Source organism: Mustela nivalis (assembly GCF_964662115.1).
Source record: "Mustela nivalis genome assembly, chromosome: 10".
Taxonomy (NCBI): Eukaryota; Metazoa; Chordata; class Mammalia; order Carnivora; family Mustelidae; genus Mustela; species Mustela nivalis.
Genome location: NC_139029.1, coordinates 56091589 through 56117443, shown reverse-complemented (window position 1 = coordinate 56117443; position 25855 = coordinate 56091589). Strand labels below are relative to the sequence as shown.

The following is a 25855-nucleotide window of genomic DNA, read 5'->3' as shown; positions in this document are numbered from 1 at the left end:
CTCACTTTATTTTTCTGCTTGCTCATTTGTTTTGCTTCTTACATTCCACATGCAATTGAAATTATATGGCATTTGTCTTTCTCTGATGCATTTTGCTTAGCATAATACTCTCTAGCTCTATCCAAATCCTTGTAAATGGCAAGATTCCATTCTTTTTCATGGCTGAGTAATGTTCCATTATGGGTATGAATATAAATGTTTCATTACATGTATATATGTGTACATCCTACCTCTTCTTTATCCATTCCTCAGTTGATGAGCATTTGGGGTCATTTCATAATTTGGCTATTGTTGGTAATGCTGCTGTAAACATCAGGGTGCATGTACTCCTTTGAATCAGTGTTTTTGTATCCTTTGGGTAAATACCTAGTGGTTCAGTTGCTGGATCCTAGGGTAGTTCTATTTTTAACTGTCTGAGGAAACTCAATGCAGTTTCCAGAGTGGCTCCACCAGTTTGCTTCCTACCGAAAATGCAAGAGTGTTCCTTTTCCTCCACATCCTCGCCAATACCTGTTGTTTTTTTCCTGTGTTGTTAATTTTAGCCATTCTGACTGATGTGAGGTGATATCTCACTGTAGTTTTGACTTGTATCTCCCCGATGATGAGTGATGTTGAACAACTTTTCATGTGTCCATAAGCCATCTGGATGCCTTCTTTGAGAAAATGTCTATTCGTGCCTTCTGCCCATTTTTAAACTGGATTATTTGGTTTTTGGGTATAGAGTTTTATATGTTCTTTCTATATTTTGGATGCCAACCCTTTATCAGATATATCATTTGCAAATATATTCTTCCAGTCCATATGTTGCCTTTTAGTTCTGTTGATGATTTCCTTTGCTGTGCAGAAGCTTTTTATTTTGATGAAGTCAGCAGTTAATTTTTACTTTTGTTTTCCTTGCCTCAGGAGACATCTAGAAAAAAGTTTCCAGCTGATGTCAAAGAGGTTGTTATCTACATAGGATTTTGTTGGTTTCAGGTCTCACAGTTAGGTCTTTCATCCACTTTGAATTTTTTTTTGTATATGGAGGAAGAGGGTGGTCCACTTTCATTCTTTTGCATATTGATGTCCAGTTTTCCCAACACCATTTGCTGAAGAGACTGTTTTTTTTCATTGGATATTCTTTCCTGCTTTGTTGAAGATTAGTTGACCAGATAGTTGTGGGTCCATTTCTGGGTTTTGGATTCTGTTCCATTGATCTATGTGTCTGTTTTTGTGCCAGTACCATACTGTTTTGATCACTGCAGCTTGGTAATACAACTTGAGATCTGGAATTGTGAAGCCTTCAGCTTCGCTATTCTTTCTCAGTGTTGTTTTGACTATTTGGGGCCTTTTGTGGTTCCATACAGATTTTAGGATCGTTTGTTCTAGCTCTGTGAAAAATGCTGTTGGTATTTTGATAGGCATTGCATTAAATGTGTAGATGGCTTTGGGTGGTATAGAGATTTTAACAATATATGTTCTTCCCATCCATGAAGATGGAATGTCTTTCTGTTTCTTTGTGTCATCTTCAATTTCTTTCCTCAGTATATTATAGTTTTTAGAGTAGAGGTTTTTTACCTCTTTGGTTGGGTTTATTCCTAGCTGTCTTGTGGCTTTCAATGCAATTGTAAATGGGATTGATTGGTTCCTTGATTTCTCTTTCTGCTGCTTCATTATTGGTGTATAGAAATGCAGCAGTTTTCTGCATTGAGTTTGTATCCTGAGACTTTACTTAAAGCCTGTATCAGTTCTAGCAGTTTTTGGGTGGAGTCTTTTGAGTTTTCTATGTAGAGTATCAGTCTTCTGCCAATACGGAAAATTTGACTTCTTCCTTGCTGATTTTGGATGCCTTTTATTCCTTTTTGTGGTCTGATTGCTGAGGTGAAGGCTTCCAGTACTATGTTAAATAACTGGTGAAATTGGACATCCCTGACTTGTTCTTGACGGTGGAGGGAAAGCTCTCAGTTTTCCCCCATTAAAAATATTAACTATGGTTTTTTTATATATGATCTTTATAGTTTTTATTAATATGGATTTGTTATCTCTAAACCCACTTTATTGAGGGTTTTTATCATGAATGGATGTTATATTTTGTCGAATGATTTTTCTGCATCTATTGAGAGGATCATATGGTTCTTATCCTTTCTTTATTAATCTGGTGTATCACATTGATTGAATCATTGTTGCAACCCAGGAGTAAATCCCACTTGATCATAGTGAATGATGTTTTTAATGTATTTTTGGATTCAGGTTGCTAGTATTGTACTGAGAATTTTTGCATCCATGTTCATCAGGGGTATTGACCTGTAGTTCTCTTTTTTTAGTGAAGTCTTTATCTAGTTTTGGCATCAGAGTAATGCTAGCTGCATTGAATGAATTTAGAATTTTTCCCTCCATTTCTATTTCTTGGAGTAATTTGAAAAGAATAGGTATATATTTAATTTATTGCCCACATTCGGATGCTGTGCATATGGAATATTAATTTTTAATAAGCAAATGTGTTATGATACCAATAAAAAGATTATTGTAATTATGTGACAAAATGAAGCTGTGAATATATCATAATATGTTTTGATAAAAATTAATCTGAATGTGTTTCTTCTTTCCTTCTGCTTCTCATTCTCCTCTCCCTCCCCTTCCTTTTTAAATTATCCATGGTTATTTAAGAACTAATTAGAAAGGCTTTAAGAACTAAGAGAATTGTTCTGTATTTTACATGCATGTATGCACATGGGCACCCATGCTCATGCAAAAAGGTTATTTAAAAAGTTTAACAAACATTTTTAAAAAGATGTTATCTATCTATCTATCTATCTATGTATGAAGGCAAAGGGGAAGAATGATTTTCAGGTAGACTCTGCACTGAGCTTGGAGCCCAACAGGGGGTTTGATCTTATGACCCTGAGATCATGACCTGAGCTGAAATCCAATCATCCAGATGATTGACCAACTGAACCACCAAGATGACCCTAACAAATATTTCAATTGGTAAATCACATTTGTTAGTAATTTTCCTAATTTCCTACTTCCTGAGATGAAATATTAAAACTATTTTGCTTTTTATTTACATGTTATCAGTATATACATGCAACAGTGAAAAGTCTCCCCAAAACATAAAAATAAGGGAAATAGTTATTTGAATTAAAATTAGAAATGATCACAGCATAATGTATAGACTTGTTGAATCACTTTGTTTTATACTGAAACTAGTGTAACATTGTGTGTCATCTGTATTTTAATAAAAATAAGCAAATAAATAATATGTTATTAAAAGATATAATGAAATATAATTATATAAAGTTAGAAAACATTGAAAAATTCACATAACATATATGAGTAGAGGTGTGCAAAGTCATCTAAAGAAATACAGTGGCTTCCTGAATCAGACTTGTTAGTAATCACAGGGAATATTTGTTTGTTTGTGTGTATGTTTCTCTATTGAAGTATAGTTGACACACAATGTTATATTAGTTTCAGGTGTACAATATAGTGATTTGACAGCTCTAAACTTTATGCTATGCTACAGATGTAGCTGCCCTCTATTACTGTACAAGGCTATTACAATACCGTTGACTCTATTCCCTGCTATACCTTTCATCCTGGTGATTTATTCATCCCATAATTAGAAGCCTGTGTCTCCCTCTCCCCTTCACACATTTTGCATATACTCTTTTCCCATCCCTTCTCACAACCACTAGTTTGTTCTCTGGTATTAGTGGGTCTGTTTCTGTCTTTTTGTTTGCTCATTTGTTTTGTTTTTTTTTTAGGTTCCGCATATAAATGAAATCATACAGTATTTGTCTTTATCTTATTGCACTTAATACCCTCTCAGTTCATTCATGTTGTTGCAAATGGCAAGATCTCACTCTTTTATGGCTGAATAATATCCGTGTGTGTGTGTGTGTGTGTGTGTGTGTGTGACATCTTTATCCATTCATTTATTGATGGGCACATGTTACTTCTATATCTTAACTATTACAAACAATACTGTAATAAATGTAGGGGTACACATATATTTTTGAATTAATGTTTTTAAATAAAGAGTAGTAGAATCACTGGATTGTAGATATTTCCTTTTTTAATTTTTTGAAGGATCTCCATCCTATTTTCTACATGGCTACACCTATTTACATTCCCACCAATATAACACATGGATTTCTTTTTTTCCACATCCTCACCAAAGCTTGTTATTTCTTATCTTTTTGATACTAGCCATCCTGACAGTGTAAGATAGTATCTCATTAGGGCTTTGATTTACATTTTCCTGATGATTAGTTATGTTTAGCATGTTTTCATGTCCCTGTTGGCCATCTGTATATCTTCTTTGGAAATATGTCTAATTTGGTTCTCTGCCCAATTTTTAAATCAGATTTTTTGCTTGTTTTGAGTTGTATAAATTCTTATATGTTTTGGACATTAACACCTTATTGGCTATGTCATTTGCAAATATCTTCTCCCATTCAGTAGGCTGCCTTTTGTTTTGTCAATGTTTTCCTTCACTGTACAAAAGCTCTTTATTTTGGTGTAGCCCCAATAGTTTAATTTTGTTTTTACTTTCCTTGCCTTAGGAGATATATCTAGAAATATGTTGCTAAGGCCATGTCAAAGATATTACTCCCTGCATTTTCTTCTAAAAGTTTTATGGTTTGAGCTCCCATGGAATCTTTTAATATATCTGCAGCTTTTTTTTTTTTTTTTTTTTTTTAAGCAACAAGTAGATGCACATGAGATTGGGGGATGAAAGTGTTAGTCATTCAGGAATGCAAAGAAAAATGAGTCACAGAAGCACAAGTTGGCCCTGACCATCCAAGCGTGGTGTGCTGGTGAGGAATGGATTATTATTCCTCTGGTCTTGTGAGTCTCCATCTGCCTCACAGACAGAATTTCGTTCTTGTGGAAGAACGCACATCAGGCTATCAAAATGCAATGCCATTAAACATTAGAATCAAATACTTGACTCCTCTTATTCTGATTCCATGCTCACCAAGCAACCTTCTGCCTATTTGGCTTTGTATGCAGTTTGTCTACAGGGGGGTGTGCTGATGGATACTTCTAGTACACTCAATCATTAATTTTAGATTGAAATGCTATGTTAGTCTTTTATTCTTGGCTATTTCAAGCCCATCCCTGGAAAATGGACTCTCTCTCAGGGAGCTGACAAAATTAGATTTCTTTACTTGCCACACTAACGACAAGCTTACAGACTACGGTGAAACCATCATCATAAGTGCCGCTAAAGAAAGCTCTTGACTGTCAGCCAACATTCTACACACAATAGTTCTTTGCATTCCCTGGGGCAAATGTTCCTAATAGTCAAGGAATGATAGTTGGCTTAGATTTTAGCAATAGGGGTCCTCAATAATTATATGATTGCCTGACTTATTTTTATACTCTTGAAACGTGGTGTCTAGAGTCAGTACATAGAAGTACCTAACCCAGATATAGGTTTTTGGAAGCTGCAAAGATAGAATGTGAGGATAAGAGTTCCCTGAGTGCTGGAATTAGAAAGTTTGAGAAATGGAAATAGAGAGGGTACAGTTGAAGTAAAGATGGTATCCGTATGATACCATACTTACAATACCAATTTCACATACTGTTTTACTCTGATCAACATGTTTTAAACTCAACTCTTCACACCGGTATCTCTCTTTCCTTCTGTTGATGAGGAGGAGGACATGCTAAGGAGGAAAGCTTCTAAGAAGCATCTTAAAATCAGGCAAATTTCCTTCTGTTCCTTGGAGGAAGAGTGTTGTAAAATTAATAATGGTACCTAGAATACTGATAAACAGGAGAGGAAAAGTTCAAGGACGCAAACCCAAGGAAGTAAAAGGAAGTTTTATTCTTTTATTAAGGTAGAAATGTATTGATGTTTACATACAGGATTTGGAGCTGTTAGTAAATCACAGTCTTTAGTTAGGAGCGCATGGACTTTAAGGAAAATGAAGGAAAAGAACAGACTGAGAAGAAAATACAGGTAACAATGAAATTTTAATTAGATTCCATAAATGCAAGTGTTAAGTATCAATGCATCATACCTACCATATAATGTAATAATGCTATATTTATTAAGTTTGAATTTATAGATATACAAAGCAACTTTTAGAAACTTAACATGTAAAGCTAAGTGTCGTTTGTACAAGCCAAGGAATACTTGCTATGTGTTTATTCTAAACAACAAAAGCAAGACCCAGTTTAAGTGACAGGTGATGTTGAAACCAAACTTTGCAATAGGAATGACAGAAAAGAACTTCATTCCAGGTAATGATTTCTAATGTACACACTATGAGGTGGTAAGATTTATGATTTCAGCTAGATACTGATTATAAAATAGGGTTCATGTTAGAAGTAAAATTATTAAATACCTCAAGAATGTTAAATAAACCAGCTCATCATTCATTAGCTAATCAATTCCTATAGCAAATATTTATTGAGGAACCATTGGTGCCAGGCACTGGGTGAGGGCTGGAGTTGTTATTATGAATACAACATAGTCTCTATACTTTTAGATTTGTATTCTAATGGGAGATGCAGACAAGTCAGTCAGCAGTTACACTTGGTAAAGATAAATGTAAGTAATAGTAAAAGTGTTGAATTTCCTGACAGTACATAGGAAAACTATATAACCCAGATATAGATAAGGTGCCAGTGAAGTACTGACAACTAATTTGAGGTTTAAGGACAAGAGGGAAGAGTATGGGCAATCTTTTGAGGAAAAATTTTCAGGACAGACTGTTGTGTACAACCTGGAAGTGCCAAGGTTAGAGAGGTAAACAGAATAAATGAACCCATGATGGTGCTTATAACCCATGTTCAATTCTTTGGACTTTATCTAGAGGGCTATTAAAGATTTTAAAAATATTTATTATAAATATTTGATGCACACACAAAACGAAGTAATATAAAAAACCTGTATAAACACCAATGAGCTTAAGAAATGAAAGATAAAAAGGAGGAAAAAACCTAAAAGCAAAAATTCAAAATGTGTGCTTAATACAAAAATAGCTATAACAGAATTCTCTTATGGATACTTAACTGAAGGCACTTTTTTACTTCATGCTTCAAAGAAGCCACTATACCAAATTTGGTGTTATTATTCTGATTCTTTTGGATTTGTACTTTATTACATAATTAACTCTAAATAACACAAACAAATGAGCGGTAAGTTTGCCAGATAAAATACAAGACAACCAGTTAAATTTGAGTTTCAGATAAAAATAATCTTTTAGTATAAGTATGTTTCACATATTGAAATTTGCAATATCTGTAATATTGTCCCACACAATATTTTGGACATACTTATAACAAATATTGTTTAACTGAAATTCAAATTTAACTGGATGTCCTGTAATTTTAATTATAAATCTGGCAATCCATGGATTGAATGGATGCGGGTTTCTGCATATGCAGTCATGAGTGGGAAATGAGAGCCAGAAACACAGGAGTTTGGAGGCAATTTTAAGTGATGGTGGCCTAACTAGGATGGTGACTGTAAAATTGAGAGAAATTGTTCAGTTTTAGAGCTATTAGAAGGGTCAAGATTTAGTAACTGGTTGAACGTGGGGCTGAGGGAGAGGGAGGAATTAAGTGTAATAGAATTGATATACAGGTTTGGCCAGTGGAACTGCTGATGGAAATAAGCTCTATATTGGACATGTTGAGTTGGATGTTCTCTTGAGGAATATTTAGGCTAATTGATACAGTATGTAGTTGGCTGTATTCTAGGCAGTAAAATAGAACCAGGAAGCCATGGACACAAATACTGATCCATAACCATCTATTGCATTTAATCGCTTTACATATTTATTTACTTTATGTTAACCTCTTTCACTGAAAAACCCACTCCTATCCCTGTTCTGTCTCTTGTTCCAAGCCTTTGTTGGTGATCTAAAAATAATTTCACTTATAAATGTTGCAATATATCTTTTCATCTTCATCTCATTATGAGTTGTTTTCTCATTCTGCTCTTGGCATCTTTCCTCCTTCTCCCCTGCAATAGTCTGTGTGTTTAATCTGTCTCAGAGGAATTCCTTCCTCCCTTCTGGAACTTCACAGCTATTGGCTCTGGTTTCCTTGGCAACCTCTGCATCTCTGATTTTTTTTCTGATTATTTAAGGGAAATCTGACAAAATCACTAATAGTTGCTGATCAGAAAGAGTAGGAAAAAAAGAAAAGTTCCCAACATTGCCTCGGAGAAAGGAAGTGGGAAGATTTAGAGGAAACAGGAAAATATTGAGACCTAGGGAGATGGATGTAAAATGTGTGAAGAAGATATTGCTCTACATGGCTTGTTATTTTCATTTTCAGTGCACTGTTAGGAATGTTGTAGGGGGATGCTCAAGATGATGACCTCATTAGCCAGGCAGCTGTATCATCTATCCAACCAAAATTCTCCTGGACCTAGCTCAACCAATATGGAGTGTAAGAAATCATATTTTAGATTATCGTGAAAATATGAAATACAAGCCTTCAAAGAAGGAGAGGAAAAAAAAAGATGTAGACCAAACTTGCTTCAATGTTTACATTAGAAATATATTGGTATACAAAGTAGGGAGGACTGAGTAAGATTAGTGAACTACCAATCTTAGTTGTAGGTCTGCTGATGCATTTATAAAATATAACCAGTGAGATTTTATTATTGCGTACAGGGCTTCTGTATTTCATACTTTGATGTGATTGCTTTTATTAAATGAAGACACCATGATGGGGATTAGGTGCCCTTTGTCTAAAGCTAACAGAGATACATAGATACATATATTTCTGCTAAAATTCAGAAATATTCATTCTGGGAATCAGGCTTAATCCTCTAGACATTGTTGGGTGTCAGTGAATCGACCACTATTTGGATTCTTAGCCACACCAGGAGGGAAATGAAAAAGAGGTAGTCTGTAAGACCAGAGTATTATCTAGTAAACTGGATAGTTGAGTTACAAATTCAAATTGTTGAGATTGAATTCTATCTTGGAACATTTGAATAAAAAATAAATTTGTTGTTGAAGTTATTCACTCATTACCTGTTGATATTATTGATCACCACAATGTATTTCATCGTATTTAGTCCAAGACACTGTGACAAGAATCAAGTTGTTTTTTTGTTTTTCCTCCAAGTAAAAACCTCCCATTAAGTTTGAATATAGTACTTTTGCTGATTGCTCACCTTTGTCTCCTTATCATCTTTCCCACCTATTTCCCATTATGAAATAGTTTCTGCAGTTTGGGAGTGTTTATCCCCAACTTGCTGGATTCAGAGATGAGTGCTGATTGGGCAAAACTAATCAAGGTTTAGGGATTTGTTTAGGGAACCCAGGCCTGAGCCAATCATCATTTTCCTGGATACTTGGATAGGATTCTTTTATGAATGTCAAGGGCCAGACATGTGTGGTTGTGGGCCCTCCCTCCAGACCTGAAGGAGGGAGTACATGGCTCCTGTGACTGTGGGCAGGCATCTTGTTCTTTGAGAGAGGCTGGCCTTTGGAGGACAATCCAAACAGGAAGAGACACACTGGAAACTGAAACTGACAGGTGGTTTAGACCAGACCACTCTTGAAACTGTCACCTAGAAACTGACAGGTGGTTTAGACCAGGCCACGCTTGAAGACATATCTCTGCCCCTTTCTGTTATGTAAGTCAATAAATGCATTTAATTTAAGCCAGTTTCAATTGAATTTACTGTTATTTGTAAATGGAAAAAAAAAAAACCACACAACCCCAAATGAAATATTTACTCTTGGGTTTCATGTAAGAATCCAAGAGAATAGTAGTCAACTTCAGTGTTGTCAGGTTGGGATTATTTATTTATTTAGCAGCTCATCACTTAGTGTACAATTGTCTTGGTACATTGTAGATACTTTGGGGTTTTATATTCTAATGGATTGATTAATTCAACAGCTGTTTATTATTAATATTAAACATTCACTATTTAATGATCTGAAAGGTACTGTGCATACAACCGTTTTAGTACTCGAGTTTTAGTACTTAGACAGCTCAGAGGACTGGCTGAGGAAGCAAACCAGATATACCAGAGAGGCATGCAAAAATTAAAATGGAAAATCAGAAAGAAGGCAAAGGAGGGACTCCTCATCCAGAATATTGGGGTGTTGTAAGGAAAGAAGGAGGGGGAAGGTGTCATTAAAGACTCCTAAGAAGGATTTACTTAAAAAAAATTTTTTTTTATGATTGAAGTGTAGATAATGTGCAATGTTATGTTAACTTCAGGTGTACAGCCTAGTGATTCAATAGTTCTATACATTACTGAGTGCTCACCATAATAAGTGTAGTAACCCTTTGTCATATGTTATTGTAAATGTTTTTGACTATATTCCCATTCTGTACTTTCCATCTCTGAAAGTACTTATATATTTTGTAACTAGAAGTTTGTACTAACTTTTCTTTTCATGCTGTGGACCTCTTTGTCAGTATGGTGAAGCGTAGGTGTAAATGATATTTTGAGATGTTGGTAGCAATTGTAATGTGACACAGAAATATCTGTGCTTTCTTGTGATTGCAAAGGCACAAATACTGCTAATATTTTCATGGTTTGTGACCTACATTCATAATAGAAAGACATGCTAAATTTTATTTTGAACTAAAGTTCGATGTAATTTTCTGGACCCCTGGATTCTATGCCAAGTTTAAAATACAACAACGACGACAACAAAAATCCCTGTGCTAAGGAGAATTTTGAAAAGCTTTTGAAAGGCTGAAGGAGGTATCTAGATGAATGAAATCACAATGGGTTTGGGACATATGGAACATTGTGTGCACAGGCATGGAAACATGAGAGAGGATGAGGGACTGTCAGCAGATTGTTTTGGTTAGAATGAGGAATGAGTTTGGCAACGTGGTAGGAGGCAAAGCTGGAAAGTTTGGCAGTCTCCTATCTTTGGAATGTGGGTTGATTATACATTATGGTGATTAAATGTGATCCTGTCTTTACTGTGTTTGAAATCCTTTACAGATTCTCCACTGCCCAGCATATATAGTCATATAGTCCGAATGTCTTATAGTTGCTCTTTGTAATCCAGCCCCAGGTTTCCTTTCTAGTCTTATTTGCCACCACTTTTCCTGTCACATACTATGCTCCAGTGTTTGTCAAATATAATGCTGTGTTTATACATACTATTCTCTTTTTTGAAGATTTTATTTATTTATTTGACAGAAAGAGATCACAAGTAGGTAGAGAGAGAGAGAGGAGGAAGCAGGCTCCCTGCTGAACAGAGAACCCCATGTGGGACTCCATCCCGGGACCCTGAGATCATGACATGAGCCGAAGGCAGAGGCTTAACCCACTGAGCCACCCAGGTGCCCCGTACATACTATTCTTTTTACCTCCACTCATAGCTGGACGATCACTTCCTAGTGCCTCTGTTGCCTCATCTGTAAAATGGGGACAGTAAGTACCCCATAGAGTTGTTGTGAGAAATGTGCTTGAAACAATGCCTAACACATCATAAGCTCTGAGTAAATGATAGTTTTATTATTATTGTAATTATTATTACTACCTTTTCCCCACTGTGTCCAATCAGCCAACTTCAAACATTCTTTCAATTCAGACAATTACTGCCTTCAGAAAGATTTCCTGATCAACTGACTTTATTTCCTCCAGAGAAAATTAATAATTTCCTCTTTTGTATCATGTCAGGATCTTATATAATTTTAATTCTTGTATTTTTCACAATGTATTGTAATCTTATATTTCTATATCATGTTTTACTGATTATACTGTTAAACTCTTAAAAATAAGAGTCAAATAACATTGACGTCTGTAATGTTTGATTTTACAGGGAAACACTTAGGAGTTTTCCATCTATCCGTAGTTGGCAACCACTAATGAGGTACTTTTAAATTCTGGATGCAGTGATAAGATACTTCTCAGATATAATGGTTGACTATTTGGTGCAGGTTTTAATACTAACGGTACTGAACACCAGTCTTTTTATACATATCCTTTATATGTTAGTGCTTTATTCTAGGCTGGACATGAATTTCTCACACTGCACATTCTTTCTTGGGAAACTCAAAGACTTCTGTGGTATCAATTACTGTGTAATGATAACTCCTAAATTTTAATTCTGATCCCTGCCTCCTAGGGTCATTTCAAAATATTCAAAATGTATACCATCTAACTTCTTCTGGGTGAACAACAAGAAACTTCAATTCAATATGCCAAAATTGAACTAGTTTTTTTTTAAGTCTTACCTCCTCTAACATCACTCTTATTAACTTGGTTCATGTTCTCCTAATTTTTCATCATCTGAATTACTGCATACTTCTTTAAAAATTAATTTTTTTCTGATTCGTAAAAACAAATATTCAAGGAATGTAAGAAATATGTGATTTAGCAATCTCATCTTCCAAAGATAACTAGTGTTCACTCTGTGCAATGTATATATTCTGTCAGACTTTTACATGCATATACTAACACACTTATTTTTTTTATTTATGCAGTAGTCTGTCTCTAAAAGAGCACCTAGGTACTTTATTCTTGACATATACTTTTTTTTTTTTTTAAAGATTTTATTCATTTATTTGACAGACAGAGATCACAAGTAGGCAGAGAGGCAGGCAGAGAGAGAGAGAGAGGAGGAAGCAGGCTCCCTGCTGAGCAGAGAGCCGATGTGGGGCTCAATCCCAGGACCCTGTGGTCATGACCTGAGCGGAAGGCAGAAGCTTTAACCTACTGAGCCACCCAGGAACCCCCATATACTTTTCTAAAGTATGGGAGAGTGAGTGACTTTTCCAAAAGATGAATCTCATCATGCTATTTCCTTATTCAACATCCCCCATTTCTTGTGGGATAAAGTCTAAACTTTTAACATGATCTGGCCCTTTCCTATCTCTCTAGCTCTAGAATAATAAGGCTGGATTGTGCTACATTCCAGCTTTGAAGCATTAGGGTGGTTTTTCAACTGTCAAGTGAAGATTAAAAATAATATCACCTGCAGATAACAGCATATAAAATGCCAAGCATACTACTTGCCTAAATATTGGCTATGGTGGAACAAAATAATGTTTTTGTATGCATGTGTTCAGTCTCTTGGTTTCTGAGTAGGATTCTTTGAGGTTCTGGTTATGCAATGCTTGATCATAATTGGAACAACCTTCACTCCCCACAAAAGGAGAAGGAAAAGAAGGAGAAGGAAGAGGAGGAAGAGGAGAGGGAGGAGGGGGAGGAGGGGGAGAAGGGGGAGGAGGAGAGAGAGGAGGGGGAGGAGGAGGAGAAGGAGAAGGAGGAGGAGGAGGAGAAGGAGGAGGAGAAGGAGAGAAGGAGAAGAAGAAGAAGAAGAAAGGGCGGAAACAGTTCGATTTGAATAGATTTGAAAAAGATGGGAAATGAAAACCTGAGTGGTGAGGAAGGATGAAGAGAGGACAGTTCCCACAAGTTATTTGTTTATTTGCAGGGGAATGGAGTTGACAATAAAGTTTAAGAAGCGATTTGAGAGAAGCTACTGTTAGTGTAAATGGGACTTTGGAGAGATAAGTGGGTGAAGGCAGACCTCTAGGATGCTTCGCTAACCCTCCTCCCTTCTAGCTCCCCACAGCTTTAGTTATTTGGTCGAAATTTTAGGGATTTTAGATTTAGGCTTCTTAAGAATTTGACAATGGGTGGAATTTGGCCAGGAACTAGCCCAGTGACATCCCAGTCACACAGTTATTATATGCCATTCTTTAGCGTCCATTCCCTTACCTGAAACTCTGACACCCGCTTGAAATTCATTTCTCTAAAATTTGAGTGACCTCCCGTCTTTCCGTTTGCTGAATAGCCTGTTTTCCAAGGTTAGCTCCTAATCTACGGATCTACGGTGACTTTTAGGACTAAAATTTGTCTTTTTTTTTTTTTTTTTTTTTTTTGGTGCAATCCAGTTCCCCATATATTCGTCGCGCGGTGAACTACTGTACCCAACTGTTTTGTCTTTCCTCCTCTGCTGAGCTCTTTGGAGCCAGGAGTGGCGTTTTAAAAATTTTACTAGCTCGGTATACGGCACAAAGTAGATGCTTAGTAAATGTTTACTGAACGAGTGTCTTGTGCATGATCTCACTGACATCATATCCTGTGTGCCGTGGCGTCAGTTTGCATTACTCTTCGGGAGGCCCAGATGTCCGAGGGTTTAAGTCATCGTTTATAACGTGCATCGAATATCTCAAACACAGGTTAAAGGTCTCAGACTGCACCGAAGAAGCGCGGCCCCCGCGGGCTGTCGGATTCTCAGCTTGGGGCGGAAACACGCTGCCTGGGAGGCGCCAGCGCAGGGCTCTTCTCCGCGAGGGGAAGGTGCAAGGGAGGGAGCAGGTACCTCACTTATCGCGGTGTTTCCGCCCTCCTCCCGAGGGAGCTCTCGCGAGAGAAGTCAGGGTAAGATGGCCGTGCCCTGTTTTTCGGTGTGAGGCAGGCGGCTGCGGCAGCAGGGACAGGGATCCTGGTGTCGTGGGCACCTGAGCTCTAGCTCCCCCCAGCGAGCGCGCGTCCCTTAGTGCCTAGGCGAGAGCCGGCTCTTCCGCCAGGAGATGCGTTTGTCCCAGGCTCGGGGGAGCGCTGAGAGTACATGCTGCGCTGGAGGCGCCTGGCCACCGCTCTAATAGCCTTGCGCCGCCGCAGCGCTACCTCTGTCGCGGGCGGTGAGCCTCCCGGATACCCTCCCTGCCCCTGGCGGCGATGACCGGGGAGAAGATCCGCTCACTGCGGAGAGATCACAAGCCCAGCAAAGAAGAGGGGGACCTGCTGGAGCCCGGGGATGAGGAAGCGGCGGCTACCCTCGGCGGCACCTTCACGGGAGGCAGGCTTGGGACAGGCGGCAGGGGCAAGGGCAGCAAAGCCTGTCATAAGATCTTCAGTAACCATCACCACCGGCTGCAGCTGAAGACAGCTCCGGCCTCCTCCAATCCCCCTGGCGTCCCGGCCCTGCCGCTGCACAGTTCCTCCGTGACTGCCACCACCCAGTCCCCGGCTCTTCTAGCGGGCACCAACCCCATTGCTGTCGTCGCAGATGGAGGCAGTTGCCCCGCACACTACCCGGTACACGAGTGCGTCTTCAAGGGGGATGTGAGGAGACTGTCGTCTCTCATCCGCACGCACAATATCGGACAGAAAGATAATCACGGTGAGGAGTGCTCGTCCCTCTCCACCTTTCCCTTCCCGAACCCAGGGTGTGCCTCCCCAGGCCAATGGAATTCTAGGCTTCTCTCCAACGATCTTTCTTTCCTCTCCTTTGCCCATCACCCGGGCCAAATGCCTGTAAATCATGACCGTTTCAGTAATAGCATGCCAGTGGTCAGGGGATTGGTTCTTGGGGGTGCAAAGGAATGTTTCCTCTTTGCCCACTTCAGAGTTTCCTTTCAGAAGCTGTTTTATCTTTGAGTCAGGCCTTCAATGTATTGGTTTTTGACAAATTTTAAATAGTCTCTTATCCAACCTGCCCTTCTTCCTTTGTTTGTGCAACTGTTTCTTTTCTTTCTCTCCTCGTCTCCCACCTTGGGATTTCGAATTTTGAACGTGTAAATGGCCCACCTCCCTTCATTACTCAGGTACAGATCCAACTTGACTGCAACTGGTTGTTGTGATTTCTACCTGCCATCAGGTTCTGTGTTTCTGTTTCTCTGCTTTCATGAAACTTAGTTTGATACAAAGTGTCTACACTTTGCATTTAAGATAGAATGTAGAATGCCTTGGTTTCTGAAAGCCCCACAGTAGAAATTTGTTGGCATTTGATACCTAGAGCAAGTAAAAAGTGACTAGAGCAGCCAAAATTTTGTTGGAGTAGAGTTTTGAGAGTTTTGTTTGTTTTATGTAATTGCTAACAATAATGTTTTATCTTGACTGTGACTAAAAATAGTACTATGATTTTTCATAGTAACTTCATCATAGCCTATATGACAAAATAGAGTATCATTTATTATTCAAGGACTGTATTTCTACTTTCTACCTTAACTCATTAGCTGATTTTTTGGTTTCTTTTGTTTTAAAAACATTATATGATTGAGTTGATTTATAAGCAACAGTACATTTATTAATGAAAATGAAACACTGATATTTTCAACATTTAATAAGTTATTTTAAATTGGGTAGTTGACAAATATTGTTGCTAGCTCTGCTTTTAACTGAACATGACTGTTGTATACATTCAATTAAAACACACTCAACTCTGCTCAAAATAATATAACACATTAATGAAATGCTTGCCTGAGGAATAAACTCCCTTAATTTCATTGGACTCCAGGCTTCTTATCTAAAATTAGGGCAAAAATGGAGATTAAAAAAAAAGAATAAGATTTTTCTTAGTGGTTTTATAATTTTCTAACAACTGCACTTGTATCTGAATTTAAAATATTGTAATATTACTGTCATTTATCATAATTCAAATCCACAAAAAAGTACCTAAAAGCTGCACCCAGTTTTTCATTCCTACACTTATTTAATCATTTTACTGTTGTTACAACAAGCGTAATCATTGTTTGTTGATGAAAATTATATTCTGACACTTTGGGAAATATATTGTATTAGAAGGTGTGTTGTAGTTTCAGGCTATTCATCATTTATTAGGGAGTTTGAAGAATTGACCTTCATAGTAGGTGTATATTTATGTGTGTGTGTGTGTATATATATATATATTTTTTCCATGGGCCCTTGAAATATTTGTGAAAATAGATGAAAGTTTCTTTTTGAGAGTTAATTTCCTTTGAAAGAAGAGCTAGTTGTATATGATTGACAAGTACGATAGGATAGTATTTTACAATTGATCCTCCTGGTTAATCACAGAAGGTACTGAATTACAGGATTATTGAGCTTCCATATTCTGTAATTCAACGTTAAGTAGTTGGTCTGTTAAAATACAAATTCTGTTCATAGTAACTAGAATCCTAAATCTCTTAAACTCTTGTCCTTCATCCCCTCAACTTCACTTTTTAAATTGCCTTGATATACCAAATATTTGTATGGTACTTGTATTTTTGGTGTTTCTGATGATTGTAACCAGTGGTTCACATACTTCTGGAAAGTGTAATTGTTTTTTCCCCTGATATATATATTTTCATCTCTTGCTGTGAAGTCTCCTAGGAAGAGTAGCTTATATTTAATATGCTACTTCTTTAGTCCCTTTTCTTGGTAGCTGCATAATTTCCCCATTACATTACTTTTATTCCTGGTATTTTAACTAACCTGGATACTTTATTTAGGTTTTAAGGATATTTTTTCCTTCACATTACAGAAGATAAATGTCTTTAAAAGATAAATTTTAAGTCACCAAACAAATATAAGCTATATATTTTATTTGGATTGTTACGTGATCAGTGCATAGCATATTCATACACTCATATAGGTACATAGCAAAACCATACAGTCATACTGCATCATACCACAAGGTTAGTTTTATATTCACCAAAGAGATTCCTTCTATAATGTGTTGATGATGATTATCATCATCATAAACACAATTTACTGAGAATGTCAGCACTATGTGGAATGTTATCTACATTATCACATTTTATTCTTACAATAGCCTTGCAAAGCAAATTGTTTTATCCTTATTTTAAAGGTGAGAAAAGTGAAACCTAGAGATGCAGGGAAACTTTGTTAAAGTTGCGTATTTGGTATAAATTGCAAAGCTGGGAACTGAACTAATAGCTGGAACTCAAGTACGTGGTCAACCTCTGCAAATATGTCTATTAATTAGGACACACTGTCCTGCACAGAAGTAAATTCTAATGTGTAATATGGTAATTTACAACAAAGTTCTGTAATATATATTTTCTCATTTAGTCTTTATAGTATCCTTTTTTTTTTAAGATTGAATTTTTTTATTTACAAGCAGGGGGAGCCGCAGACAGAGAGAGGATGGAGCAGGGAGCCTGATGTGGGGCTCTATCCCAGGACACTGGAATCATGTCCTGAACCAAAGGCAGACTTTTAACAGACTAAGCCACCCAGGTGCCCCTTTATAATAGCCTTATGGAGGGACGCCTAGGTGGCTTAGTCATTGGACATCTGCCTCGGCTCAGGTCATGATCCCAGGGTTCTGGGATCGAGCCCCACGTCTGGCACTGTTCAGCAGGACCTGCTTCTCCCTCTCCCTGCCGCTCTCCCTGCTTGTACTCTCTCTCTCTCTGTGTCAAATAAATAAAATATTTTTTTTAAAAAAATAGCCTTATGGAGAGTGTTTTGCCATTGGACAACTTTCAGAGTTTTTCTGTAGAGCCCAAATCTCACACTTCTTTGTTTTGTTTCTTTTTTATGTAATGGCACAAATAAATGGGCTCCCTCATCCACATGATAGCCCTTTAGATATCTGACAAAAGTTGTCTTTTTTTTTTTTTTTAAAGATTTTATTTATTTGTCAGAGAGAGAACACAAGCAGGCAAAGTGGCAGGTAGAAGCAGAGAGAGAAGCAGGCTCCCCTCTGAGCCAGGAGCCCGATGTCAGATGCAATCCCAGGACTCTGGGATCAAGACCTGAGCCGAAGGCAGCGGCTTAACCGAATGAGCCACCCAGGCATCCCAGCTATCACATTCTTACCTTTTGGTTAAACATTCCTGACTTCTCTGTCCATTCCTATTAACAGCATGGTTTTTAAAGTCCTTACATGGTCCCTGAAATAGTGAATACTATATAATCATGTTAAGTAAGTAAATGAAAATCCTATTCATCTTCTTTTTAACAAAACTCAGTTTATCAGTTCTTCCCTTTGAGGATTGTGCTCTAGACTAACCTTACAAGTAAAGACAAAAAAGTAGACCCTATTGCTCTAAGCAATATATGTTTAGTAATGTGTACTACTAAAAAGCACACATTAAATAATACAGTGCAAGAGTATGTTAATTTTTTAATACTGCGTTTTCTCAAGTGATTATCTATCTCTCCATTCTATCTCTTCTTGAAGGTTTTTTTTTTTTAGCCTAAAACAGGTCTTTATGTTTATTAAATTTTATCTTGTTAGTTTTGATCCTTTATTCTCTCTAGCTGGAAAACTTATTGAACCTTAATTTGGTCACTTTTTAGCTCACTATTCATTAGCTCTTTGAGTTTCCAGTGATCTCTGATTTGATAAACGTTTTTTGGAGTGCGTATATAATGTGTACTTACAAATTACTGACTTGAATAGGAGCAAGGATCCAGCTTTTTCTTTTGTGGTAAAATGTTGGTTGAGTATGAATTGCCTTTTCTGAATCATCAGTTATTTTGAGGAATATTGTATTTGGATCCAAACATATCTTTGAAATATAAGTTAAATACAGTAATAGGTGTAACATCATGAATATACTGTTTTCAGATATGCCAAGTGATTATGACTCATTGTATATTTCGTAAAAGCATTTTTGGGGTGGGAGAAAAGATATATTACATTAAATGTACACAAATTTGTTAAATTTTATATTTTTAGTGTATTTGAGTTAATATACATTTTTCTTTAGTATAGACTTAAAGTTTAAGTCTAAGCCCTTTTTCACATTGTAAAAATTTTTCTGAATCACTTCTTGCCATTAGTAGTAAAAGTATCATGATGATACGCTTTTTTAAAAAATAAATAATGGTAATGAGTTTTACTTCTTTAGCACCTTTAGAATTGAGAATGCTTATGAAGCATACAGAACACTTTCTTGATTTTTGACTGTACTTCCTTTTTATTAAACTTAAAAATTTTTTTTTCCCTTGAGTTAAATATTCTTTGGGCATTTGTCAGAAAGTTTTAGGTACCAGAGTGATAAAAGTCCTTGATATGTGAATTGCTTAAACCAGCCTTTCCTAGATGTGAGAAATTTGTGATGTGAGATGTATTCTGACAGATTTGGCTGTTTCTACTGCCTTTAATGATATTGCATGGGATGTGACAAGCCATCTTCTCCATACAGTTAATTTTCATTTTTACTGAGAATTTGTGTAGCTATTTCACACAGTAATTAGAAATTTCAATTGTGAGTTTAATTTCAATTGAGGATATTGCTGCCAATGTTGGTAACTCAAGGGAATGATAATGAAATGGTTAATATGTGTAGTCTCTCTGCCTGGTGGTGGTAGATTTCTTCAGAGAGGGATTTTAAAACATCTTAATTTCAGAATGATTAAAAAGGTATGTTTGAGAGTTGAGGCAATAGGATAATCTGTTTGGTGCCTATGTGGTAGGTTTATTTTGGTTTATTCTATATACATTTTTAAATTTACTTCTGATATTTTATTCTTTGTGTTTTGACCCTAAAATCTTTATGATGGGTGATTTAAGAAAATAATGCACCTTACGTCTGTTTGAGAAGTGACTATGAAGTTACAGTTTGCATGCCCCCAAAAAAATCTTGAATTAAGCCTTAGGTGAACAGTTTTAGCTAAGAAAGTTAAAATAATGGTACATCTTTAAAAGAACAGTTATAGTTTTATATTTTTTCCCTCATGTTATGTGGTCTTCTCTGGACTTTGTTTTTGAAAGGTAGACCTCAGTTTGTCTTAGAAAAAAAGTGAAGTAGTTTTTGGGGTGTAAGATAATCCATTAAAGTGTCCTGCACTCTCACTTGGAATGAGGGTGGTTTGGCAGTGAAATCTGTCACTTTATTGATCTATCAGGGTTGATTCAGTTAATCTCTATGACAACGTGAATATGACCTTCCTCTCACCTCTTCTTCCATGTGCATCTCCTAGCATGTGCATGTACTTGGGTTAAGTGGACATGTTTCTTTCTTTCTTTTTTTTTTTTTTTAAATATTTTATTTATTTATTTGACAGAGAGAAATCACAAGTAGGCAGAGAGGCAGGCAGAGAGAGAGAGACAGAGGAAAGCAGGCTCTCTGCTCAGCAGAGAGCCCCATGCGGGACTCGATCCCAGGACCCTGGGATCATGACCTGAGCCGAAGGCAGCGGCTTAATCCACTGAGCCACCCAGGCGCCCCAGTGGACATGTTTCTTGATGGCATCATATAAGTATTAGAATGTGACTTCACACTTAGAATTGGGATGTGAACACATCTGCAGAGCTACCTCTTAAGAAGGTGGGGGGAATCCTCTTTCCTGCACTGGGGAATCTCTCCTTTCCTTTACTGAGCTGTAATAGAAGCAGTAATTCTGACCTTTCAACTTTGGCAAAAAAAGAAAGCCGACGTGAGCAGTTATTGATCATGTTGTGTTCTTTGCAGCCTCAATAAGGCAGGAGAATTCTGGAGGACTCCTGGAAAAACAGAATTCTAGGCAGTCTTTCCCTAGTTAAGGTCATTCTTGAGTCATAGAAATCTAATGCAGAGTATAGTGTAATAGGTTGCTTTGGGTTCTAGAAAATGAGCATAGTTCCTTAAAAATTGACCGGGAGCTGGGCAGACAAATATGTTCCTGTTCACGTTCTATTTATTTCACTGGGGGATAGATGGAAGATCAGTTTTAGAGTACTACTGAGGCGTGTAAAATGGGGTAGGAAAAAGAGAAAAGGTCTTTTTCCTGTCTGAAAATTATGAATGGTGTTTGTTACCAGGATATATGAGGTTTAACTTTGTGGCTTAGTTGAACTTCATCTGTTTTTGTGCCTGTTACTCTTGTTGAAATCCCAGAGATAATCTGCAAAACTGAAAAGCTGTCTCTGTATTTGGAATTAGATCTAGCTTTGAGACTATGCTTCTCTACGAACTAGTTTTTATGAAATTATACTATTTACTTAAGCACTGAAGTAGGTAGATATAATAATATCTTCCTTGTGGGGCATTATAGTCTCAAGTGGGAGACTGCACTTAAAACTATTTTCAAAGACTAATATGATAGTAATATCCATTGATACCAATAATTTACTCTCACTTGTGGTGTTAAGTGCTTTTTGGCAGAAGACATTTTTGTTCTGGAGGTTTAGATAGTACTTTAGGTAAAGTTTTATCTGGTACTTGAATGTATACTGCCTATCAGAGTACTGAAGAATTAGGTTTATTTGACTCTCTTACAAGTCATCTTTAATCTGCTGGTATAACTTGGTTTAGTATATTTGGATTCTTGGCTGTAGATATTTATCAGGCATGTTAACACACGTGTTCTCTTACTCAGTACTGTACTGAATTCTATAAAACCACCTATGCTGTGTTGAATATCCTCTTAAGCGTATATATCCTTTGGTTGACTTTCATAAAGAATCATGTGGAGACCTGCATTGTTCTGGGATGGAATGCTTTTTGGAGAGCAAAAACAGATTTTAACACTACTCTAATGGTTCTTTATATATTTTTTTCTTTTCCTTTTTCACCCATTCCTTCATTTAACAGATACATACTGAACTCCTAATATGTGACAGTGTTTTAGGTGTTGGGATTATAGCAGTGAACAAAGTGGCCAAAGTCCCTGCTCTCATGGAGCTTGCATTCTAATGGGGGAAGATAAATAATAAGCTAATAAGTATTTGATATGACTGATAATGATAAATATCTTGGAGTGAAATAAAGCAGGGTAAGGAGAGAGGGAGTGCTGGTGTACAGGGGAGGGGAAGTGCTAAGTATTTCAGTGAGTCAGGGTCAGGGAAGACATCAGGAATAGGAGAAGTTTAGTTACTTAAAGAAAATTAAGGAGCAGATACTGGCAGAACAGAGTTTCAGACAGGGAAAAACAAATGTAAATGTACCATGTTCAAGGGTCAGAGGGAAGGTCATGTTTGGTTCAAGGGGAAGAGTGGTAGGAGATAGGAGATTTGAGAGGTAGCTGTAGGTATAAGCATGTCTAACTTTTGTAGACCATTTTTAAGGATTTTGGCTTTTACTCTGAGGAAAATAGAAAGCGAGGATTTTGAGCAGAGGAGTAATATGATCTGATTTTAGAAGACTCAATCTGGCTACTGTATGAAGCAGAAACTTGGATGGGCAAATGTCAGTTTAACATGCTGTAAAAGTGGGGGTAGCTTTGAAAATAATGAGAAGGTAGAGCTGGTTAGGAGTTTATGATGGATATAATATGTGTTTATGTGGGTTTTAATAGTATAATACTGTTTATGAGAGAAAATACAAAAATTCTCCTTTTTTACCGCTTGGATGGGACTTGAAGGTGTCTGTAGAAGCTGGAGCTATGTTGGTTCTAGTACTTAGAATGTCCTGTTTTCTCCCTAGCTAAGGGGTAGGTGAAATCAAAACTATTTTTGTGATAATATAAAGTCATTGCTTGCCTTTTTCACTATGCTGACATTTTTGCTGGTGGTACAAAACCAGTGGTGAGTAAAATTGTTGCAACCTGAGTACAAGTCTCCCAAACGACTAGTATTACTTGCTTATTTACTGCCACATACTTGTAGTAAAAGGAAAAAGCCAGTTTCACATAATGTCTTTGATGAAATTGTAGAAATGATTAATTTTATTAAGTCTTAATCTCAATTACTTACCTTTTTGATATTCTTTATGACATAATGTATATTTTGCATGATCTTCTTTTGCCTACTAAAGGGAAACAAGGGAAAACATTTGTATAGTTGTTTGAGTTGTAAGCCACAGTAGCAGCTTTTGTCATGGAACACCATTTTTACTTGAAAGAACAGCTTACAGGCAAACTATGGTTATTCCAATTTGGATACTTGGCAGGAATTTTCTGGAAAAAGAATGAAGAAGCCTGTGACTTCACAGAAAATAATTGGTAGTATTTATTACCAATTAAAAAATTCAAGCTTTGAATCAAAAATTAACATTTGGGAAATTTGTCGTTGTCACACTAATGTTGACAGCTTCTCTTACTAAGTTTGACAGCTTCCCAATATTTAAAGACTTCTCTGGTCAGATTGGTGATATTACCAAATGTGTGGTTTTTGTTTTTTTGGTATAGTGAAATGGGTTGACATTTGGAAGATCGGTATAACTCAGTCAGCTTATATTTTTCAAATGATCAGTACATGGTATTTTAAAATCATGCATCAGTAAAAGATCCATTTAAAGTTCAAGAGAAACCAGTACATTTCAGTGTAACTCAATAGAAAAAGTTTATTGATAGGATTTTAGATTTCACATTGCTGCTAACCTTTAAGAAATCACCACTTACTGGGGTTCCTGGATGGCTCAGTGGGTTAAAGCCTCTGCCTTTGGCTTGGGTCATGATCTGCGGGTCCTGGGATGGACGTAGGGCTTTCTGCTCAGCGGGGAGCCTGCTTCCCCACCCGCACCCTCCCACCCCTCTGCCTACTTGTGATCTGTCAAATAAATAAATAAAATCTTAAAAAAAAAATCACCACTTACTGAGTTCTGGTGTAGTAGCAAAGAATATAATTATTTAAGAAGTCTATTAAAATACTCTCTTTCTTTTCTTTTTTTTTAAGATTTTATCTATTTATTTGACAGAGTTCACAAGTAGGCAGAGGCAGGCAGAGAGGAGTTTGGTGGGTGGGTGGGGGAGCAGGCTTCCTGCTGAGCAGAGAGCCAGATGGAGGGCTTGATCCCAGGACTCTGGAACCAGGACTCTGGAACCAGGACCTGAACTGAAGGCAGAGGCTTTAACCCACTGAGCCACCCAGGCACCCCACTCTTCTTTTTTTCAACTGCGTCTCTTCTGTATCTAGATTTTCTTCATATACTTCAAACCAAAGCAAAATTCCCACAATTCAGTGCAGAAATAATTATAAAAATCTGGCTATTTATTTATTTTAATTTTTATTTATTTTAGTTTTTTAAGAGTTTAAAATAGCATACTCGTCATTTATTTTCATTTTAGAAAACAATTATTTTTTCATAAATTTATATTGATATGTAATGGAGTGATTGTAAATGTAAATTTAAAGTTTTATAACATTTAATTTTAATTACTAATATAAATATCAATAGATTTGTCCATATAAATAATCCATATAAAAGTTGTTTAATAATTATTAAGAGTATAAAACGGGTCTTGAGACCAAAATGTTTGAAAACAATTGGTCTGGTAAAAAGCATATAGATTTTAGAGTCATGACTCACACATTTCTAGATATATAGTTTTAGGAAATTACCTAACTAGTGTTAACTTTATTTTTCTTACCCGTGAAGTAGGAGTAATATTTGTCTCACTGTATTGGGCTAAGATAAGGTTTATAAAGTATATTGCATAGTGCTGGGCACATATAATGGATGCCCTTTTAATGGCTAGCCTTTTGTTTGGCAATTTGCATACTTTAGCACTGCAGTGCTCTTAATGTTACTGGAATGTTTTTTATTCATTTGGCAGAACAGAATTCAGTTTATTTACCAAATTAGAACCAAGGCATCTGATTTCAGATTTAACAGCTACATTGTGGAAAGTTGGCAGAAGGTTATTTTAAGTTTTTAGTATCTTTTATGTAACAAGTTAGCTGAAGCAGCAGGTTAAGGAAAGCTTTAGAAAGCTGAGGTTTAACTGGGACATTTGAGCCCTTAGTTTCATGGTATATTTGGCTAGTGAAGTAACTCCAGTGTTGGCTAGAGGAGGAAGAGGATGAGGATGAAGAAAATGATGATTTGCATTTAAAATATTGAAATCAAAGCATGATTTTTGGTATCCTTAATTATATGTGTATTTCTGATTATGTATTTACCTGTAAAGTGAGAGGGATTGGATGATTGAGTACAAAGTCATTTCTAGTTCATAAATCTTTTGAAAATGTGATTAATTTTGACGTGTTACAGTAATTTTAGTTTGTTACTTCAGTGGGTACTGATGATTTACCCCCCCCCCCCTTTTTTTTCTTTCCAAATTTTAGTTTTTAGAAGGGGGTAGCGACAGAGGGAGAGGGAGAGAGAGAGAATCTAAAGCAGACTCCACACTGAGCACAGAGCCTAACTTGGGGCTCGATCTTACAACCCTGAGATAATGACATGAGCTGAAATCAAGAGGCAGACCCTTAACTGACTGAACCACCCAGGCACCCCACCCTTTCATCTATATATTCCTTGATGGTTTAAGAAAACAGTAATAATTTAGGTATATAAAGGCCCACTTTATACTTAGTTAACCTAG

The 25855-nt window shown here is 36.8% G+C and overlaps 1 protein-coding gene across 2 annotated transcripts in view; it reads left to right on the top strand.

Moving 5' to 3' along the window:
* The first annotated feature begins 14029 nt into the window (after positions 1-14029).
* Positions 14030-25855, top strand: part of ANKRD13C (ankyrin repeat domain 13C) — a 98350-nt gene continuing 86524 nt past the window's right edge. Inside the window, exon 1 of one of the 2 annotated variants that reach the window (XM_082686462.1) lies at positions 14030-15074. In XM_082686462.1, coding sequence (XP_082542588.1) covers positions 14630-15074 — 445 coding nt within the window. In that variant the 5' untranslated portion in view covers positions 14030-14629. The remainder of the gene's footprint in view (positions 15075-25855) is intronic. The other variant, XM_082686463.1, reaches the window with a different exon arrangement.